Source organism: Chelmon rostratus, chromosome 7 (genome assembly GCF_017976325.1).
Source record: "Chelmon rostratus isolate fCheRos1 chromosome 7, fCheRos1.pri, whole genome shotgun sequence".
Lineage (NCBI taxonomy): Eukaryota > Metazoa > Chordata > Actinopteri > Chaetodontiformes > Chaetodontidae > Chelmon > Chelmon rostratus.
Window position 1 is genome coordinate 12,619,634 of NC_055664.1, and position 21,405 is coordinate 12,641,038.

At 41.9% G+C, this 21,405-nt stretch overlaps 1 protein-coding gene across 2 annotated transcripts in view; it reads right to left on the bottom strand.

The window, feature by feature from the left end:
• Positions 1-18,999, bottom strand: part of LOC121608959 (cGMP-dependent 3',5'-cyclic phosphodiesterase) — a 100,888-nt gene extending 81,889 nt beyond the window's left edge. Inside the window, exons 1-2 of one of the 2 annotated variants that reach the window (XM_041940412.1) lie at positions 18,883-18,999; positions 18,449-18,539 (exon numbers count right to left, since the gene is read on the bottom strand). In XM_041940412.1, coding sequence (XP_041796346.1) covers positions 18,449-18,539; positions 18,883-18,917 — 126 coding nt within the window. In that variant the 5' untranslated portion in view covers positions 18,918-18,999. Of the gene's footprint in view, positions 1-18,022; positions 18,147-18,448; positions 18,540-18,882 lie in introns of those variants that run through there. The other variant, XM_041940413.1, reaches the window with a different exon arrangement.
• Between the last annotated feature and the right edge of the window lie 2,406 nt (positions 19,000-21,405).

The following is a 21,405-nucleotide window of genomic DNA, read 5'->3' on the forward strand; positions in this document are numbered from 1 at the left end:
TCTGCACGTCTGTGCATGTTAACAGTTTTATATAATTGCAAACCTGAACTGAGGGAGATTTGACTCCATCATTTTACATAATTCTACCATAACTTGCCCTCAAACTGTGCTGCTATGAGTTGAGCATAGCAATGATTTTTCAACTTAGAGGAAAATGCTGATATTATACTGAGTGGGCAGGTTCATTCTTGACCTTGGGACTAGTAAATGAACCTTGATCTTAGAATCTTCTGGCACTAACTTGATGAGGGCTGTCTACAGTCTGTTATTATTGATTTGAATATTATTTGAAGAGTTTACTTCAGGGGTCTATTTATCATGAGAGCTACAGAAAGCTGTCGAGAGCTGCTGCTTTTTCAGTTTGTTTTTTATTGGAGGCTCAATGACACAACACTGTGTATCCAGACTCAAACTCTCGTCCCTCCTTCATCCTGAGTGATCCTCTTTTCTGACTGATTAGAAGAGATACCAGGTGTGACTTTTACACATGTGGCCTTTGTTCTTTGGTTTGCCGCCATGAATATAAATGAAGCAGTTAAAATATAGCACATAACAACGTGTGACCCACCTGGTGAATGACATTAGCATACTTGTTCAGGTATGACTGGAGGCAAATACTGATATTGATACTGATATATGTGTGTGTGTGTGTGTGTGTGTGTGTGTGTGTGTGTGTGTGTGTGTGTGTGTGTCTTCCAGTTTTACAGGCCTATCTGCTAATTGTTTCATGTGTGGATGCCATATGAGGAAATCAGAGAGCATGTTGTTACACAACACAATTCCTTGATCTCCTTCATTCCCTATGCTGTGCATATCATACAAATGGTACAGCTGCAAACCATGAATATCTGCACTGTGTAATTATCTAAACTGCTGATTGCACATGACGTATCTGGCAACATAACCAGTATCTTTGCACGCTGTGCAGCTCTCCATATGGCACAGACCATCACTTCTCCTATATACTTCGCAGTCACATATATACAGTATTGTTATTGTGTATGTCTATATTACGGGATAATATTAATATTAATAGTATATACAGTTTTAGTTTTACTATTACATATTCAATGTCTATTTTATTTCTTCACTTACTGCTCTGACACCTGCACTAAAACAAATTGCACACATGTACTTCTTGAATAAAGTCTGATTCTGATTCCAAACCTACCTCTTATAATATCAGTACATGCACACTGAGTCCTACTTTCTGGCAAGAATTCATGCTTTGTTTTGTGCACACACATTACAAACAGGGTGAATATCAATGGAGGCCATTTTCTCGAATGAAACCACTCCCTGCATATTTAAAATCTCAGCTGAAACATTGCTCCATCGTGCTGTGTTGCATTCCAGCCCATTTCCACCCCTGACAACAGTTAATACAACAGCTGTTGTGCCATTATGATTCAAATCGACTATTAAACTTTATGAAGCAAATGATATGCTGCAGGTACTGGTTCCAGGCGGGTCTCGTACTGGCACTGACAGGTGAAAATAGTCTTGGTTGTTTGATTTTCTGGGGTTCATGACAACATTTTGCACCTGTCTCATGTGCTGTTAAAGCTTTTGTCATTAGCTGCTTGATGTTGGCTCCCATTGAAAACAGAAACTGGAGGTGGAAGGAAGCAGAATACAATAGTGGTTGTGGGAGGTAATAATGCGTATGACGTTATTTAGTTCTATACTTGAAGCTGAAGCAGCTTTCAGACGAACTGAAGTCAAACAATGTGGAACATGTTCGAGCTGCTATGAGCAGGCATTGAGAAAAACAGGGATTAAGAAACTGAGTGCGTTCATTTTATCAGAGGGTCCAATGCACTTGAATGCACCCAAGATGAATGGCTGTGCTGGGGAATGGGGTTGTTTAAAAGATAAGTAAGAGAAGAAGAATAGAGCAAGAGAGAATGATGGAGAGGCACAGATTTAGAGATTGGTAGAAGAAGAGAGAGAGACAGATGCAGTGAGACAATAGGAAATAAAGCAGATGGGAGGAAGAGAGATGGAAACACAAAGGAGAAAGTGTGGAACAGCAGGGAGGGAAAGAAACAAAAAGAGATGGGAAATGAGAAAAGATGGAACATATGCAGAGAAACTTGGGTGGAATATGAAGATGAATATGGTAAGAGAAGGAAGGAGAATGAGGCATATCAGGCAACAAATTGAGATTGAAAGGACAGAAGGGAGAATACAGAGAGGAAACCATGAGAAAGCAAGACAGAAAGCGAGTCACTGAGAGAAAAAAGTGCGGAAAGTGAGGTGATGGAAAGAAAGACAGTGTGAAGAGACAAGAAGAGGGGAGAGATGAGGGGAGGGATAGTGGTCCTGATAGATGAGTAATGTCAGGTTCATTTCCTGAGGAGCAGAACAAGACAAAGCCCATTTAATAACTGTCATACACACACACACACACACACATACACAAGAGAAGTGTACTGGGCGTTAGGTGTATTGTCTTGATAAAAGATTTCAGAACCACAGAGCATGATTAGAATAGATAACATGTCATCTCATTCTCATCTGATTTAATGAAACACGCCTGCTGTTTAGCATGCTGCCTTCTGTGTGTGTGTGTGTGCGCGCGTCTTTGTTTGTGTTCCTGCGAGACTCCATGCGGGTTTCCATCCATATGTGTGTGTTTGTGTGTGTCTGCTCACCATGCTCAGCACAGGTGCCAGCAGGTTTAAATGTATTTGATCTGTGGCATAAATGTGATTTTGTCAGCATAGTAATAAGGGGCTGTAACAAAATATCATAATAAAAAACGTCATAATGTGATCATGATTATTATATTACAGGACATTTCTGTTTGCTTTGTCTGTGCCTTCCTTTTTTTATTGTGATCTATGTACGCAGTCGCCAGCCCGTCCGTCTGCTCTCTGTATGTCTGTCTGTCTCTCTTCCTGTACACGTGTGCATTTTATATGACTCGCAACTGTCCTCAAGCCTGTTTCTCAAGGGACCAATATAATTGGTGGTTTAATCAATGGCCACCTTCCTGCTATTGGCTAATCAATGCCAGGGTAAACATTAAGATTAGCTCTTTGGAGGAGGCAGATAATTGACTGTAAAGGCTTGACGGGCGAGTGATGCGTACTGTGTAGGACACAGAGACACAGATGGACGCAGAGCAGCAGATGAAGAAACAGATGAAGAGAAACAAAGTGGTGGAGGAAGTGAAAGAGGAACCAGGGAGACAGGAAAGGACGGTGAAAGAAAACAAACCACACAGATCGTGGATCATCCAGGGATCACGGAAAGGTTCGTTGACCTTTGGTTAACTAGCTCTTCAATTAATTAACCTTACAGTACTTAACACTTTGGAGCTTTACCCTGCTTTGCACTTGGGAGACAACTGACTGCTGAATCTAAGCATAAGCACACATGGCAGTTCAACCCGGCTGTTCCTCTACTCGTAGTAAAAATAAAGCAAAATGTTGCAGCATAGTCCTGTGATCACGGGACACATAATTTCCTGTGTGCGACAATTTCTCCCACTGTAGTTCCAAAATCTGCTCCTGCAAGCTTGACACTTTGCATTCTTGGGCACATTTTGTTATTTTTGATGCTACATTTCTCTCGTTACAGTGACCCCGGCTAACAAAATGACATAAAGCGCTGGGTGGTATAAAGCAATGTCAACACAAGAGCAGAGAAATGTTCCAGCCTTTGATTTAACACATCAGCGGCTGACATCAGGTTTTTTGGTCTCTCGGATATGAAGTCTTACAGGGTGAAAGCCTTTGTAGCAGAGGAAGATACCATTTTCTCCAGCAATGCAATAGAGCTGCAAGACACGTTTCACCCTGCTGAGCAGGGGCGCATCACTCACCTATTCAGCCAGCACTGCGTATTGCTGTTATTATCGCAATTTGATGACTGCTGTCACCGAGCTCTCTGCCTACAGGTTGAGAAGAGAAAAACTCTGAAGATGAAACTGAAAAAAAGCTGAGGTACAGTCGAGAGGCTGAAAGTCATGCAGGGAAATGAAATGAGGCTAAAGTGGTTATTCCAGAAAAAGTTAATTACAGCACATCATCAGACAAATCCCTGGAATTCATTAGACACCACACACTGAAGGATTAAATAGTGTGGAAGCATGACATTTCTTTGAACAACAGGTAGACTGATGTGAATGCTGTGTAGAATCATTTAATGTTTATGGTTTAATAAAAGCACAAATGCACTCTTATTACCGTATGTCTCATTTCTTTATGAATTAATTTCAATTAACCACTTGTGTTCTTTACAACCCCATGCAAGGCTTGTTTCAACGTTTGCCAGAGAAGCAAGAGCAGAAGATAATCTACATAAAGTGCAATCTTATTTTCTGGTGTTTGATGAAAGGGAAGAGCAGCACAAAGAGTTTAGGGGAAAGAGTTTCAGTTGGTGTAGAGAACAGCAAGGACTGTAAAAGCTTCTGTGAACTGCGGCCAGTTCACAAAATGATTATCAACTGTATCTTTATTGTAAATATAACAGCGACATAAATTGACTTCCTGTTGGCTCAGTTCTACAACATCATGGTTGTGAGTCCTGACTTAATGTTGCATTTTTGGGAGAAACATGTAAAAAAAAAAAAGTTCCCATTTTCAATGTAGTTTTCATCGTTTTTGGAAGCTTAATGTTATTCCAAATGTGTTTAAATCTGAAGGAAGGAAAAACACCAAAAATCCAGTGAGGTACAATCGAAGGAATACGTGCACACTTTGAATGAAGCTCTGTTGGTTTGAATGCGGCATCGCGTGAACGCTGGAACTGGTTTTAGTTACGTAACAGCTACATTTTGGTGCGTGTAGGTGTTACAGAAACTACTGTGCCACTGAACGTTTGATGAGGTTTTACAAATCTTTGTTTGATGCAAGGTAACATACACACAAACGGATGACTAACCACAGCTAGTCACACCGAAAGCGATGACTCGAGCCCAGCAGCGAGAACGCAGCACTGAGTTTGCTGCATCATAAGGTCAGTGAAGGAGGATAATACACCACTGTTCAGTTACAAAGGCTCCATTGTTTCATCTGTCGATGTGCTGAGGGTGCGCTCGTTTTTTGCTTTTTTTACCTGCTGACATGCTCTGAAATTGAGTGTTCATCTTGTCTCTTATCTGGTTTTTGCCCTCATATTCAGGAGATTGCATGAACTTTAAACTCAATTTTCAGCGGGCTCTGCAAATACTGTGATATTGATTCAAAATTGATTTTGTGGGGCAAAATTCCACATATTGACATTTTATTCTACAACAGTCTTCCATACATTTGCATTCAGTCTCCTCCTTCAGTAAAGACACGACTGCTCTGCGAGGGCCGATTCTCTTGCCAGGAAGACACAAAATAGTCGTTGAAATTAAATTTAAAAAACGGTCAGAATTATGGAGAACAGTAAAAAACCACTTTACCACCCAATAATGATGGCAGGAGATTATTTAACTGTGAATTGCAGAGGGTTTACAGCTGATGCCACTAAGAGCATGATAATGAGGTGTCTGACGCAGTAAAAAAGCTGGATGACTGTTCGGCATGAAGAACTGATGTCATTACTGCTCACACTCTTAAAAAGACACGTCAAAAGCTTATTCCACGTCGTTCCACTCGACACTCTCAGTCATCTCAGTGCTGTTAATAATAATGATAACTGCAGGCTCAGGACCCCACAAATTCACAAATGGTCATCAATTTTCCATGACTTGGCTTTCAGAGCGAGCATGACACAGACACAACGCACCTCTTTGCCCTAAAATAAATCACTGCCAGCTATTGTCGCACCCACAGGGGAGGGTTATCGCTCCAGTTTTATTTACTCCACACAGATGAATGCAGGGCTGTCTCATCGGATGTTTTCAGTGACTCACTGATGATACGGTTGGTTTGATCACTGATGATGAAACAAAGTATCGGGGATCGGTAGGTAAGTTTGTTGATCGGTGTCTTTGCTCTTTGATTTCAGAGCGACACACCAACAGGTAGCTATTAATGACGACTGCATTGAAGTTGTAAGTGAATATAAATATCGAGGGACAGTAACAGATGAAAAACTCATTCGCAGGAGAGGATTACAATGATGATACTTCATGCTGAAGCTTCGACACGCTGGAGTGGAGAGACAGACGCTGGTCATTTGTTGTGAGTGTCCTGACTTTCCGCTCTATCGCTTGGTATTTCTTACTGGCTGTAGTTGGGTTAATAGGTCACCGTGTGGCACAGCAGTGGTGATGAATACGAGTTGTTCTCCCCCCCTAGATCCTTCAAGCCTTCCAGTGTAGCTCTGTTAAACAAATCCTGGTGAGAATGACGTGTGTCGCTTGCATTTTGTTGTACTTGTTTCGTGATTGTCAGTTACACCGCTGTGAGGCACGTTGTTGTTAAGTGTCTGTCTTTAATTGTAATGTCTTCTCTGTTGTGGTGTGTTTGTTTGACCCGGAGAATCCACCGGGCATGGCTGCGGCACGTTCCTGCCGCAACGTGCTTTCGTTCCATCCTCCACGCCGGTTCAAACTCCACCAGGAGCGTTTCAGAAGCCTGATTCTGTTGACTTGGTGATTTTTCATTGATATTTGTGCTTCGAGTCTGCACAGGATGTGTTTTTATAGGCTTTTTGAATTTACCAGATTATAATGAAAGCAAAACAACAAAAGACTGGAAGAGTTGTGGAATGCTCCAAAAACACCTGTTTGGAGCTTTCCACAGGTAAACAAGTGAGGAATATTGTGAATTTTTTTAATATTATATTCTGTTTCTGCCAGTTGATTCCCCTTAATTTTTAACAGTGCACCTTTAATGCCTGGCTGTTCAGACCATACTTCTCCTTCATACTTCCCACCTGCGGTGCAGCTATACAAAAGGCAGCATGCAAATACTGACAGAGCACTTGCTTACAATGAAGTCAAGAGGGAACTATTGTGTGTGCTAACATTTCTTTGTGATAGCATGATGCTGTTGTCTGGTGTAGGAGTTTACTCGTTTGTTTATGCTGACCATGAAAAACTGACAGAAATAATGATGATTTTGCATGATGGCTGCTCTCTTTTTTTCTTTCTGCTCACATGTTTAGTTTTTAATCTTCCTCTTTAATGGGTTTCAGGTCTGGAAACAACGTGTATTGAGTATGTTCCTTTGTTAGCAGCTATCTGTCCACTTATTTTTGGTTTGATATCACAGCCCCCAGGAAGCATTTAGTTAAATTAAATTGTGGATGCTAAATGGCATGAGTGGAAAGAAAAAGGAAAATCCTTCTCGTTTTCCTCGACAGGGTTAAACAGGATTAGACAAGGCTGGAACACATTAGCTCGGTTTTATGCCATTTCAGTCGCCCCCTCGGCAACACCTGTGATTTTTTCTATATGTTGTCAACAGAATGGGTTTGGCAATTTAGCTCCCTCTTATTTAAATTTAAATAAACACTCATGCTGAAACTATCTGTTATAGTGATTAATTGAGTGTGATTACATACACGTAATGTTTAAACATGAAGAGTGAAGAGCTGGAGGCTGATAAAAAGTGGCCCACAAGTGACCGAACGGGAGGGAAAGGAGACAACGGGAAAAGATGGACAGAGCGTCAACATCACTCTGACATTTCGGCTGCGATCAAGCAGCACTGAATGACACATTTAACACACACAATGTTCTACATGTCTGTCCAATGGCTCTGGATTGCGGTCCAGCCCCCAAAACACCACATGTCAAGACTGTTCAGAGGGTAAATTGCAATTAGGAGAAGTTAAAGTGGATCTAGCTGTCAAGGAAATGCGTGTGATATGTCTGCAAACTAAAAACAGGCAGAAAAAAACAAACGCAAAGACAAAGAACAGACAGCGTGAGAGAGAAAGACGGCGCGAGGAAGAGAAGAAAAGCCGTGACGGAGAGAATCGAATATGACAGTCTTCTATGGAGACGCCATTAGTTAACATGTTTTCTGGTCGACGAGCTGCCAAGTTGCATCATAGCGAGGCAGACGGCAGAGACGCGAAAAACCTCGACGTCAGTCAGGATCAAGTGCGTTCCTGTCTAAATCAGGGCCGACTGCGGGTCGACAGAGGCTACACTCTGAAAAAGGATCTTTTTGAAGTTAATTAATCATCAGTCACTCTTGGCTAACCTCTTTGTTAATGCTGTTTGTCTGTGTTTCAAACTGCTGCTCTTATCAATTATTTTTCAGTCGTTCTGACTGATACACCGGCTCTTTGCAGCTGTTTGCTGTCTGTTGCTTTGAAAACTCCCATATCAAAGCGCCGATTGCCCGGCCACTTTACAGCTGACAAAAGCTACTAATTAGCATTCAGCATAATATAGCCCACCCTGCTAGCAGTGTTTGTAATTATAATTTATATACTTCAAAGTTAAAGTACTTTTTCATGAAATGCTCAGTTTATTTTGGCTACTCCTTGAAAACAAGTCATTTTGATTGGGCTTGAAAATTGCTCGACACACTCTACAATGTTTTGTTAAAGTAAAAACTTCCAAAAACTGCTATTCCTCTGCTACAAAGACACACACACACACACAGAGAGAGAGAGAGAGAGAGAGTTCAGGGTTTCTGTGAGTTCCAGCAAGTCCAATTTAATCTTTATGTTAGCATTAATGCAATTTAAGATTGATTTTCAAAAAATGAACCCAAACAATAGATGTTAGAAATCAAAATCTTGCATAACACCGCTGCAACCTCAAGCTGTGGATACAATGTCCAAGTGTTTTAAAAAAGCAGATGCAATGCAAGCAAAGGCACAGCTCACATAAGAAAACATCTCCATACAGCTTCATAAGGAATCCTTTCACAGCAGGTAAAAAGTCAAATTTCATCTCAGAAATAATTTTCAAACTTTTTTGTATGTGAAAAACTGCAAACTCAGAATTATTTGTGATGCACATCTTGAAGGCTTGACTGGTTCATTTATTCTGAGTCAGAGCAGCAAAGGGGAGCCAACCTCAGCCTGGAGCTTCATGACGTGCTTATCAGAGAATCGCTGTGCTTCAATTTCACAACTCTTTCAACCATATAAATCTTTGTGTTATCACGGATACAACCATCACAACTTGCAGCCACACCCTCAGGCACTGACTTCTTATCAAAACACTATATAATGATGCTCATCTGTAGAGACACCTTCACACAGCTCAAATGCTGATGTCTCCATGCACTTGGTGGCTGTCTGCTCTACCTCCCAATCAAACCCTGATGAACTGTCTGAGTGTGTGCTAAACCGTAACACAGAGGAGGTCTCCCTGTCCTCCCTGACATTAGGCCTGATGACTGTGACCAACAGCCCCACCCGCAATATCAACCAAATCATCCACCATCAAAGTGTGTGCATTGAAAAGAGATACGTCACCTGCAGAGAGTTAAAGAATGGTTAAATGGTTTTTAGTTTCCATCTAGAGCTATTTCTTGAAAGTCAGGGGGATCAACAGCAGTTCAGTTACCATATTGGCCCAAATATATATTTATTTCTGAAAATTATGAAAGACAGCATTATGCAACTCTGATTCCTAAAAAGTTGGCACACATTTAATGTTTGACCTCATCCGCGTCACTGATTTTTGTAAATATCTGCTTATTCTGAATTTGATGCAGCAACACATTTCAAATGAGTTGGGACAGGAGCAACTAAAGACTGGGAAAGATGTGGAACGCTCCAAAAACACCTGTTCGGATCATTTCACAGGTAAACAGGTTGGTTGGTAACAGGTGATAGTATCATGATTGGGTCTGAAAGGAGCATCCTGGAAAGGCTCAGTGGTTCACAAGCAAGAATGGAGCTTTGTGAACACATGATTTGGGCTCGGGAACACTTTGTAAAACTGTTTTTTTTGGAATCAGGGTTGCATTCAAGCACCAGACAATTACACTACATAGGTTATTAGCCTTAATGTTGATAGGCTATCAGGTTTCTTCAAGTCTCTTAGTAGTGGGTCGGCCTCAGAAGTGTTTAGTTTAGCAACTTTGACGCACTTTTGTCACAGGGTGTGTGAAAACCAGTTGAAAGCATCTCCCAATGTCTTTACTCTAAAATCAGCCAGAGACCAAATCATCTGTCAGTCAGCAAAGAATTACCACTTCCTCTGAATGTTGTGATGAGGAACTCGAGCAGACAAAGAAAATAACTGACAGCCTCAAGAGCTCCACAAATGCGGGATTTACAATCTGCTTTAATGGAGGTCTTTCATGTTTCACTTTTGAAATGAGGGCTCTGTTAGTATCTCTAAGAAACGTTCCCACAGGGACTAGTCTGACAGTGGGGATGCTGTTGGTGCTGCAGCTAAAGCAAATAATTAGCGCAGGCTCCAATCAAGAACTTCATTTTTTGATTATATTTCTTGGGCATTTTGGCTTTGTTAGATAACGCAGTCGAGAGAGGGGAGAATGACATATGATCAAATTTCCCCAAAAACCTACATTTAATTGTTGTATTTTTAATACGTTTTTCCTGCATGACATAATAGACAGATCAACACATTCACGTGCATATAAATATTCATGAAGTGCTTTTCATTAAGCGTTTATGGTTAATTGTGTGAGTTAACAGGGCAGAACATGTTCAAGTGTGTGCACATAACTCTTTTTTGGACTCTACATGCGGTTGAATAGATGAGATATCTCGACAGTGTTTGGACAGTCTGGCATGGCAAATACAGCTCATTTTTACATTGACTGTCTATAGAGATATAGAAGCTCCTATTTCCCGTGCAGTTAACTGTCAGTCTCTCTGCAGGGACATCTAAAAGCCACTCTCATGTCTCAATGCATCCCTCTTGATGCAGCTGAGCTTTTAGAGTAAGAGGTACATAATCCTGAGGGAGGCTGACCTCTGTGCCTATGGAAAATTTTAAGTGTAAATTTGAGTGCACGAATGTGTAGGTGTGTGTGCGTGGTACTGTGCGCATGTGGAAGTGTGTGTGCGAGGGGAAATGGAAGGAGATCAATGTCCATTATTGGTGTGAATTGGATCAATAAGTTGGTCAACCAATATCCAAACAGGTGGACATAAAGTGACAAAAAAAAAACGCATCTACATGAGACGCACGTGCTTGCCACGCGTATTAATGCACGCACGTAAATATTCATACCCTTTGTTGGAGTGGCTGATTATTGAAATTTCTGTCCAATGGGAAAACTGAAGCATGTCAGAGATACATGAAGGTCAGTACTGCAGTAGCGGCACAGCACAAGAATACGTTGTGTAGGCAAACCTACCGACACACACACACACACACACACGCACGTACACACACACTCATTGCCTCTGCACAGGTGGACTCAAATGGAGTGTGAGAGAGTCAGAGGGAAAGGGACACGCCTCTCTCTTTTAGTTCAATCCCTCGGGGAAATCACAGACTGACACCTCTTCCCTCGCTGTTCTTTCACCCACTTCCTCCGCTCTTTTCTTTCTTCTCTGCCTTTTATTCTCCCCTCTATTCAAGTCTCCATTCAGTAATGCTCTATTAACACAAAGGAAGGACCGCAAATTGAATGGGACAGACAGAGAATAGCACTAAAACACAAACAACCCCCCAAAAACACACTGAGATATTAAAAGGGAAATGAAGATTGAATAGAAAAGTGCACCTTTTTCACCAGGGTTACTTGGAAGTACATCCATCTGTTTTGCTGCCTCCTTTATATGGCCTCCCTGAATTTGTTTCACTATTCTATCTATCTATCTATCTATCTATCTATCTATCTATCTATCTATCTATCTATCTATCTAGCTTCCCCTAATGTTCCTGTTCTCACCGTTGACAAACTGTCTATTACTCATGCTGCTTCTCTCTCCAGCCTCTGCACTCACGTCCTTATCTAACTTGGCCTCGCTGGCGGTGAGCTACTGCAGTGATGCCAGATGAAGAGAAAACCATCTACTCTTTTTATAAAAGGAGTGTGGGCAGGCCACCCACCTTAAGTTTTAGATAGATTTTATACATTGGCTTAGAAAACAGCAAAGAAATGTTCCAACTTTTTTTTTTTCTGAGTGGAGTAAAAAAAAAGGCTGTTTTTCAGGCGCAGTGGGAATGAAGGGAGAGACGGGAAGAGAAGGAGAGATATATGTTTTTAAAGTTATGTCCCATTTGCTACGTATTGAACTACATTTACTTTCAGATTTTATTTGAATGTCCAAATTCACAGTGTAAATTTTTATGAATTACGTAGCATCTTTAACAATCCCATAATAGAAAAAAATGCCAACTGTTCTCCGTCAGTGCAGAAAGAAGCGCAAAACTTTTTAAAGCCACTGCAAATTTCAAGCATAAAGAGGCATGTTTGATGCTCAGGAAACAAATCTGAGTATCACTTTAAGAATTAGGTGCAGGAGAAATCTTTCTGCCTACGTGAGGTTAACGGTGACTCATCGGTTGTTTCTTTCTTCTGTTTTGCTCAAAGCGGCGAATTTGCCTCACACTTTCATTCTTCTCATTGTGCTCGGGCATGGCAATGGGTGAATTAGCTTGAGGCAGACAGTCTGTACAGTAGAAGAATATATCGTTTGTCCTTCACTTACACATGCTTATGCGACTTCCAACACCTTACTGGATGGACTCAACACTTTTTGGACTTTTATTGGTCTTTATGTGCAATTTTCAAAACAGAAAATCGATAAAAACTAACACTGGTTCTGCAAATGTTTATCAAATGTCTCCTAAGCTTCTTTAGACCAAAAAACATATGCCATGCAGTTTCATACTAGTGCTTTATTGTATATCTGCATTCTCTTGTTGTAAAGCTTGAGAGGTTTAAGTGGCAAGACACGTCATGCAGCAGAAACAGGTTTACATGCCCTCTACGGATTATGACCACAATGAATGCAGTCATTTGTAAAATAGTTACGCCCATGGACGCTACTCATCAACATTACAAAAATAACTGTTAAGGATAGTTCAAGAGTTTACATGATGTGTGTCTGTGATTGTTAACTTTTCCTTGACACCCAGTAAAAGTGCAGTCTGCTCCTGCTTTATTAGGTGCAGGAGTGGGTCAGTGACAAGACAATGTAAAACACATTTTTACTGTCATTTCCACTGAATGTTTTAGCAAGGACAGATTTGACTTTGTCCAGGCTAAATTATTTTCTGTATGTACTGTATGTAATGTTCAGTGGAAGACAGTCAAGCGAAAGTGATAAATTCTTTAGTGTATGGTAAATGGAGTGGAAAATGGACTGTATTTATATAACACTTCCATCCAAAGCATTTTATAATTTGCTTCGCACACACTCACACACTCTCGATGGAAGCAAGCTGGGAGGTCTGACCACTAGGAGAAATTTGGATTTCAGTGTCTTGCTCAAGGACATATTGACATGTTTACAGGAGGAAGTGAACCACCAACCCTGCAATTAATATATGACCAACTATACAACCTGAGCATATACAGCAACTGACACAAGACATATTGCATTCCAATAACAAGCATGTAAACTGCAAATGTGTGCTGTCTCTCAGTGTGTGTCTGCAGTGCCTCTAAGGTGTTGTGCCCTCTTGCCTTGTTTTTAATTACATTAACTCAGCCAGCAGACAGTTAATGTGTCATGACCATTAGCTAAATAAACTGAATGAATGCAGTGCAGTCAAATGCCTTCTCGTATGCTTTGAAATTTAGCAAATCAGCAGGGGGGGTGGCACGCCAGCCAGCAAATGTACAACCATACTGTATATTTACCTGCAGATAGAAGCGTGTAGGGTAGTGAACTGTGTAGGCATGTGCACACAAACACACACACACACAAGGAGAAGGAGAAAGAGCTTGCTCAATACCCTGCAGGAGTCCAGTGGAGATAAAATTCAGCAGCACTGAATAATACACTCCATTTATCAAAGAGAAAACACTAACCCTGACAAACGCACGCTCACACACACACACACACAAACACACACACACACACAAATACGTATATACAGCACTCTCAGAGGGCTGCTGGGAAGTGAAGGTGCCCTTGTGTCGGTGGTCATTTATCAGAAAATGTGATTCAAAGTGCCGCAGCTGCTGAAACCCACTGGTCTCTACTTGTTTAAATTTCTTCTCATCGCTTTGAACCCGACAGCAGATAATGCCACACTGGCGTGCCCCTGTAATGTAAAACACTCTCTCCCCTGTGTTGGATTTGCATCATTCGGCCACAGTGAGCCCTGCAACGGGAGAAATAACACCCATCAAATAAACAAAAGGGCTATATTTCAGCCCAACATGTCATGAAGTGTTTACATCTTATGCTACTTTTACTCCACTACATGTCACTGGTAAATATTTTAGTCTTCTACATTCATCTGACAGCTGTAGCTGCTTGCTTACTTGGAATTTTAAATGAAAAGTTCATAAAAGACACTGTTCATCTTGTCTGTTTCCTTTGGAATCAGTCGTCAGTCTGGTTTAGCCAGTGTTTTTTCAGAGGCTTCTTTTTTTTTTTAATCATGTATAACACAGCTGTGTGGTATTTTAATGGCTGCTTTGTCCTCACTGTGATCAAATGGAGGAAAAAATGAGCGACCATAAATTCAAAAAAGAAATGTACCCAAAAGATGTACAGAAAAACTCATAACAGTCCATGCAAAGCAATGTAAACCTTTATGCTGGAACTGTCCAAACCTAATCCTGGACTTCTCCAGATGAAATGCAGAAAATAAAGCAAAGCCTGCCAGCTAGTTCACACACACAACTCAACAACTCAACACTGTGCTCTGGATCACTTCACGCAACGACCGAGCTTGCCTACTGCCATCACCAACTGGGCCATCGATTTTAAGCTGTCAATTCACTGCCCGTTCTCCGCTGCTGCAGCCGCTCCCCATGCATGTCACGCCTTACCTGTTATCAACGAGTCCCTTGTTTGTAATCGAAGAGCGATCGAAGGACGGCGTTGGGAATTGTAGAACATTATGGATCCTGCTCGCAATAGTTTAGTTCAAGCCACTGGAGATGAATGCAATAACGCCGAGAGTACGCGCTCACACGGTGGATACACAAACTACATGAGTGCCAGTGACAGGTTGTCACAACACTCCATGAATAGAACTGAATCTTTTTGTACACAGACACAGGCTTACATATTGCTACCACAGTGTCCAGGTACTTTCAGTGAGGATAAAAGCAGAGTTGACGAAAAGAAATACACACTAAGGGTTTAACACAACGGTGAAATGACCGAGTCAGAGCGTCAGGAGAAAACAGTTGCATTTATTCATGTCTTCATGTGGGATGTTGGTGGGAGCTCCTGTTGTTTATGGCGTCAGACTTTCCCTGTTGTAGATGCAGCTTTTGCTGACGTGATTTCTTCCTGTTTTTGCTTTTTGGTGGCCAAAAGAATCTATTTACATTCATTCTTCATTACTAAATTCTTATACAGTGTGTGAGTTGACTGACTGGGCTCAAAATGGTTTAAAATAAATGGATAACAGAAAACATTTTTTACTTGTACCATTTACAATCCCTCATACAGCAACAACTCAGCTGCATGTCCTGTTGTTTTGCCCTGTGAGCTGACTGTGAACGCCTGCCTGCCCACATACTCTACATCACACTACATGCAAAAATAAAATGCAAGAAGAAGAGACAAATATGATGAGAGCAAGAAATAAAATTCATTTAAAGTGTGATGACTGTATGCAGACCAACGAATTAAGCAGTGATCTTGCATCAGTAATATCAAATCTTGGCCAGCACACCAAGACAGGCAGACATGTGCAAAGTGCAAATGATGCAGTGATCATCACAATGTGCCACTTACGTTTTGAGAGAGAAAAATATTCTCTTTTCCTTTTTCTCCAGCGGTGAGGTCAGAGCACATGCTGTCCCTCCTGTCCCCAGACTGAAAATTATAACCCTAAAGAGTGCAAATTTTAGTCAGCTAAACCTACTCCATCCAGCAGAAACACTTAAATGTCATTAAGGTCAGTCTCTCTGGGGCGCTACTGTATGGAGTTCCTGGACACACTCGCTCACACCCACTCACATACGCACAGACATAATTATGTGGCGCGCAATTGTGCTTGTTATATTCAAATGGTCTTTTTCCACGTCAATACTCAGGATTTTTCCAATGCTTTTAGCACACCATATTCCCTAAATGGGAAGAAAATGTAGAGAAACCTGTGCAGCCAAGTGACAGAGTGATGACGACAAGAGATGCAGGTAACTGTGAAGGAGCTGGGGGGTGGGGGGTGGCAGGCAGGACATGGGAACAAACACACCTGTGCACACACACTTGTTGAGCCTCTCACAAACTGCACAGACTGTACATCAGACTGAAGCACAGTATGTGTGCAAATTTGCATTGACACACAAATACCCTGAGAGCAGAGCCTATGAAATGTGCACATACGATCCACACAAACGCTGATTTTGTTGAATTTTAGACAGTCTCTCCCTCACAGACACACAAGCGTGTAAGCACAACCCCCGATTCCCTGACAAATTAATCCTCACATCTGTTCTGCTGGAGACTGAGAAGAGATTAACCTGCTGCTTTTACTGCCTCATTGGCTCACACGCATGATCAAATGAACACACACACACGCGCATGCATGCATGCATACTTCGCTTTCACGATACATAGAGTGAAAATATACAAAAGCACAATCACACACACTATCGCAGATTCCTGGCAGGACATATACAGAGCATTTGTGGACATTCAGACGCTTCCATTCACAGAAATCTTCGCCATAATCCGTCAAATCAGAGGATAAGACTCATGACATCACCAAAAACCTCTCAGTGGGATTCAAGAGACAGGACTCTAAAACCTCTCTGATCAAGAAAATTCATGAAAAGAGAATTTATTCCTCTGAATGCACCTAAACAAAACCCCTCAGGCAGCTCCTGCAGGGGGCGCTGCGCACACTGCATGTTCCCCAGAAGCCAAATCACAGACAGAGTTACAGTTCTGGTGGCGCTTCGGCAACGAGGCGTCAGCAACAAACCATTTCCAAACACAGAAAGGGAGTAAGGGAGGAATGCAGCGGGGCAAGAGTTTCAGCAACGTAACCTGACTGAGGAAATGCGTATGCAGAGGGCGAACTCAGAGGTGCATCAGCACTATAACAACAGACACACACGCACACATTCGGCCTGCACAAATGAGGGTTGAATAAATAAAACAAATGCGCCATCGCAATTAAATACACAAGAGACTATTATTATGGGAGAGCACGTTTGAAATTTCAAGAGATGGATGTTATGTTGATAAACTTGTTGAAGTGCACACAAATAAAAAAACACAAGTACACACACGCACACACTACACCACAGAGAGTTCAAACTGTATCTATGTATGCACTGTATATGTCCTGTATATAACTGACACACCCACATAAATTAATGAATAAATACTTCTTCATAGAGAATATTATTTACATGGTTGTTTATCTCTTTCGTGTATGAATGGCAAAATGTGTGCATGTGGGGTTGTGTGTCATCAGTGTGTGCACACACGTGCCTGCGGCGCTGTGAGTGTGTATCTGTCGAGGTAATTGGGGCTGAGGAGAACATGTCAACACTGGCAGCCAATCAAACATTATTTTTTTTCTTTTTTGCTGCCAACAACACTAAATCCCTGTGCAATATAAAACATAATGAAGGCACACGCACACACACACTCTCGTACTAACACACACTATCAAACTAATGCTGCCTGATGGCACATGTGAGGATACAAGAAAGCTGCAATTTCAAGTTTTAAGTCTGCTTGTATGTCACAAATCACACAAAAGAGAGAAAGCAAAACAAGATGTAATAAGGCTTACTGCTCGGGGGACGGCGAGAAAGAAAAAATTAGGAACTATCAAAAGAACGTAACACAAATAGAGACAGTCGTGCCCAAGTACTCATCCGCCATTCAAACCAAACTGTCTCTGCCTTTCATTTCCTACCTTTCATATTTATTGCTGTTTTATGTTTTATCTTCCCGTCCCTTATCTGAGCCCTGAGCCCTGAGACACACACACACACATAGAAGCCCCAGGCATGTAATAATAATCTCACCCACTCAATCAACAGAAAGACAGAGAGCTGCAGCAACAGGAGCTGAAACTTACCTCCTCCAGACAAAAGTTCATCGTTCCCAAAAACAAGAGCGGTGAGGGAAAAACAAGAGGCAGAAAAGAGGACAGAAGTGTGTGTGTGTGAGAGGAAAGCAGAGAAGGAGATCGAGGGACCAGCAGAACATGGACACGGACAGGAAGCTCGCGAAAGGGACTGATTTCATGAAAGAGAAAACTACGAGAGTTGCGCAAATTGAGGTTGATATATCACAATCTACTGACTGGACAAAAAAAAGGGAAAAGGAAGAGAGAAGAGGGCGTGAAGCATATAGCATCCTGTTTTTGAGACAGCGTGGACGAGTTAGAAGAGAAGAGAAGAGAAGAGAAGAGAAGAGAAGAGAAGAGAAGAGAAGAGAAGAGAAGAGAAGAGAAGAGACGAACAGAGACAAACAGAGAAGAACAGAGAAGGATAAATCTTACCTGGAGTTGTTCGGACAACGTGGTGGACTGTCTGGTGGTCAGGACTGGAGCTGAACTTTCCTCAGGACGCAGAAACACTTGCTGACCGCGTCTGCGGGCATCAAAAATAACAGTCAGGACCTGTGTGTGTGTGTGTGTGTGTTTGTGTGTGAGTTATCCACTGTGCACACATGGAGTCAGCTGTTACAGTCTGACTGATAAGCTGTTGGAAAAAAAGCATTTTCACACACACACACACACACACACAGGCACACTCAACAACTTATCTTCTCCCTGGACTGGAGAGTGCAGGAATTTAAAGCTGTGTGTGTGTGTGTGTGTGTGTGTGTGTGTGTGTGTGTGTGTGTGTGTGTGTGTTTGTGTGTGTGAGGGAATGTAGGAGAAAAGATGAGTGGGGTTACGTATCTGTGTCTGTGTGTGTGTGAAGTCCTTACAGGTCCTTCCCTTTCTTCCTCTCGAGCGCAGTCATGTCATCTCCACCTGTCGTACGCAGAGAGAGCGCTGGAGTCACACACACATTCACACACACAGCGATGCGCCGATGCACACACTCGCGCCGGCAGGCTGAGACACACACTGGCGCGCCACCACCACGAGCCGCAACGCATAGAGCCGAGAGTGAACACAGTCCCTCCTCCTCCTCTCTCCTCCCACCTCTCTCTCTATGTCTCTCTCTCGCTCTGCTCCTCCTCTGGGTCTTACTGCCTCTCTCAGCCCTCCCCATGTCTCAGTTTCTGAAACATGTCAGCATGTACGTCGGCAGGATACACACACACACAGACACACACACACACACAAACCTGCCCTCCACCATACTACAGGTACAGTACATGGGGAGCACTGGAATCATGAACCCAATCGCATTTAGACAAAAAACATTTAAAAGCTGTTTAAACTGATTTTTCGCCCATATTTGGAGACTGTTCTCGCCTCAAAAAAAGACACCACTGGCTTTTTGTTTAAAGCATTTAAAACAACCTCTGTTTACTTTTTTTGACAAGCAGCCTCTTGTGGACATGCAGATTATGACTGTTGTCTGTGTGATACAAAGGTGGCAAAACAGTGTCTGCACACTGGTACATAATCAGAGAATGTTGTTTGAAACTAGCTCCTATCGGCAGTCAAGTGTGTTTCTATTTACCCTAATCACAATTATATTCTAATTATTTCACTGCCTTACATTAAAGTTCCTCCCCTGGCATTGATTAAAAACCTAAAAACTAATCTCTGCTCAACTAAATTACATATTTAGAGTTTTTTCCATGAAAAAAATAATTTTATTGCTTAAAAACGACTTTGCCTCATTTAGTATGTGTGGATATATGAATATGCAAGTAGTCCCCGCCTCTGTCCCCACCCACCACTCCACCACTCGCCTGCAGCTGGAGCGTAACAGCTCACCTTCGACTCTGCTCATCAAACACACCAACCTCTTCTTGTTTTCTGCTCTGTTTTTATAATATGATATTCACCCACACTTAATTCAAAATAAGATAAAATGAGCTCCTGCAAACTATACAAAACCTCATTTAGCCTAACACAAACACAGTCACACGCATATTCATAATGCATCAAAGATTTATCTGCACCACCACTCCTCTATACATTTAATCAGCCGACAGATTCATCACATCAGCCTCAATCTGCCGCTGGAAGCGTCCCGCGTGCCGCTGACTCTCTGAGGTGACATTGGCAGTGACGGAACATTTAGCATGGAGCTAAACAACAGGTTGAATAGACTGGGTGATGTAGTCCATCAACCTGACAACAAGCCTCAGAGTCCTTTACTGAAAACAAGCTTGCTGGCAGCAACAACGCACACTCACACAATGTCATGTCATATCAGAAGGATAATGTATGTCTTAAGCTGAGATCTCGACTGTTATTGATCGTTTGCGTTTTTTAAAATGCACCGTGGCTCAAGATAAGAACGCTGTTCTGCACGGTTTATGTTAAAAGGCCATTTTTGGAAAGTAGATCATTCAAAAGGGTATTGACTGAATATATTTGAAGCTATCACAAGCGAACAGTCACAGCGTTGGATTACAACCGGCTGAGAAAAGCAGCTTCTGTAATTCAAACGAAGTAAGCCGCTTCAGTTCAAATGCTGAAAATTGGCCTGACTCGGAAAATATATTCTTAACTGTTTGGAAAAACAATTAGAATGAAGTGCTGCTGTGACGTGTTTACTGGAGGCTTAAATTGCCTGAAATGTGTCATCATTAAGCATTTTTGAACATATTAAAGCCTATTCTTTTCTACACTGTACTATGAAGCTGCAACATGCTTATATTAAATGAAATACTGGAAAGCTTGTCAGAGGTTCATCCTTGGTTCATAGACCAATTTTGACGTGAGTGTGCTCTCCTACAAAATGAAATAAAATCCCCGAAAACCCGGAGGCTGCCTGATTTGTAGACATGGTGAAAGGTTATTCCAGTACAGCACAACCTCAGACTGTATTGACCAGTGTTGGCTAATAGCAGCAAGATACGCAGAGGGAAAATCAGCACTGCACACTGTTCATATTATCAATTCTGCTTGTGTGTCTGCCCCAGATAGAGCTCACATGAACACACACTCAGGTAGGTGCTTACATGTGCTCAGGAAAGCACACAAGCAGCCAGAGGAGCACAAACACACCTCTTAATAGGTATGTTTGAAGCAAATTCTCTCTCTCTCAGACTGTCTCATCTGCTGCGGACTCTGTAATCAAGATTACCTTTTAACACACACACACGCACACACACGCACACTCTATTTCAGATGAATAGAGTATTGATCCCAAGTTTGTGATTAAAACGGGGGCTGTTGTTGTTGCTCAAATGCAATCAACACAGACACATCCACCATGTGATCACTTCATTACTCAGTTGTTCTTTCACACACACACACACACACACACACACACACACACACACACAAACACAAACACACACACACACACACACACACAC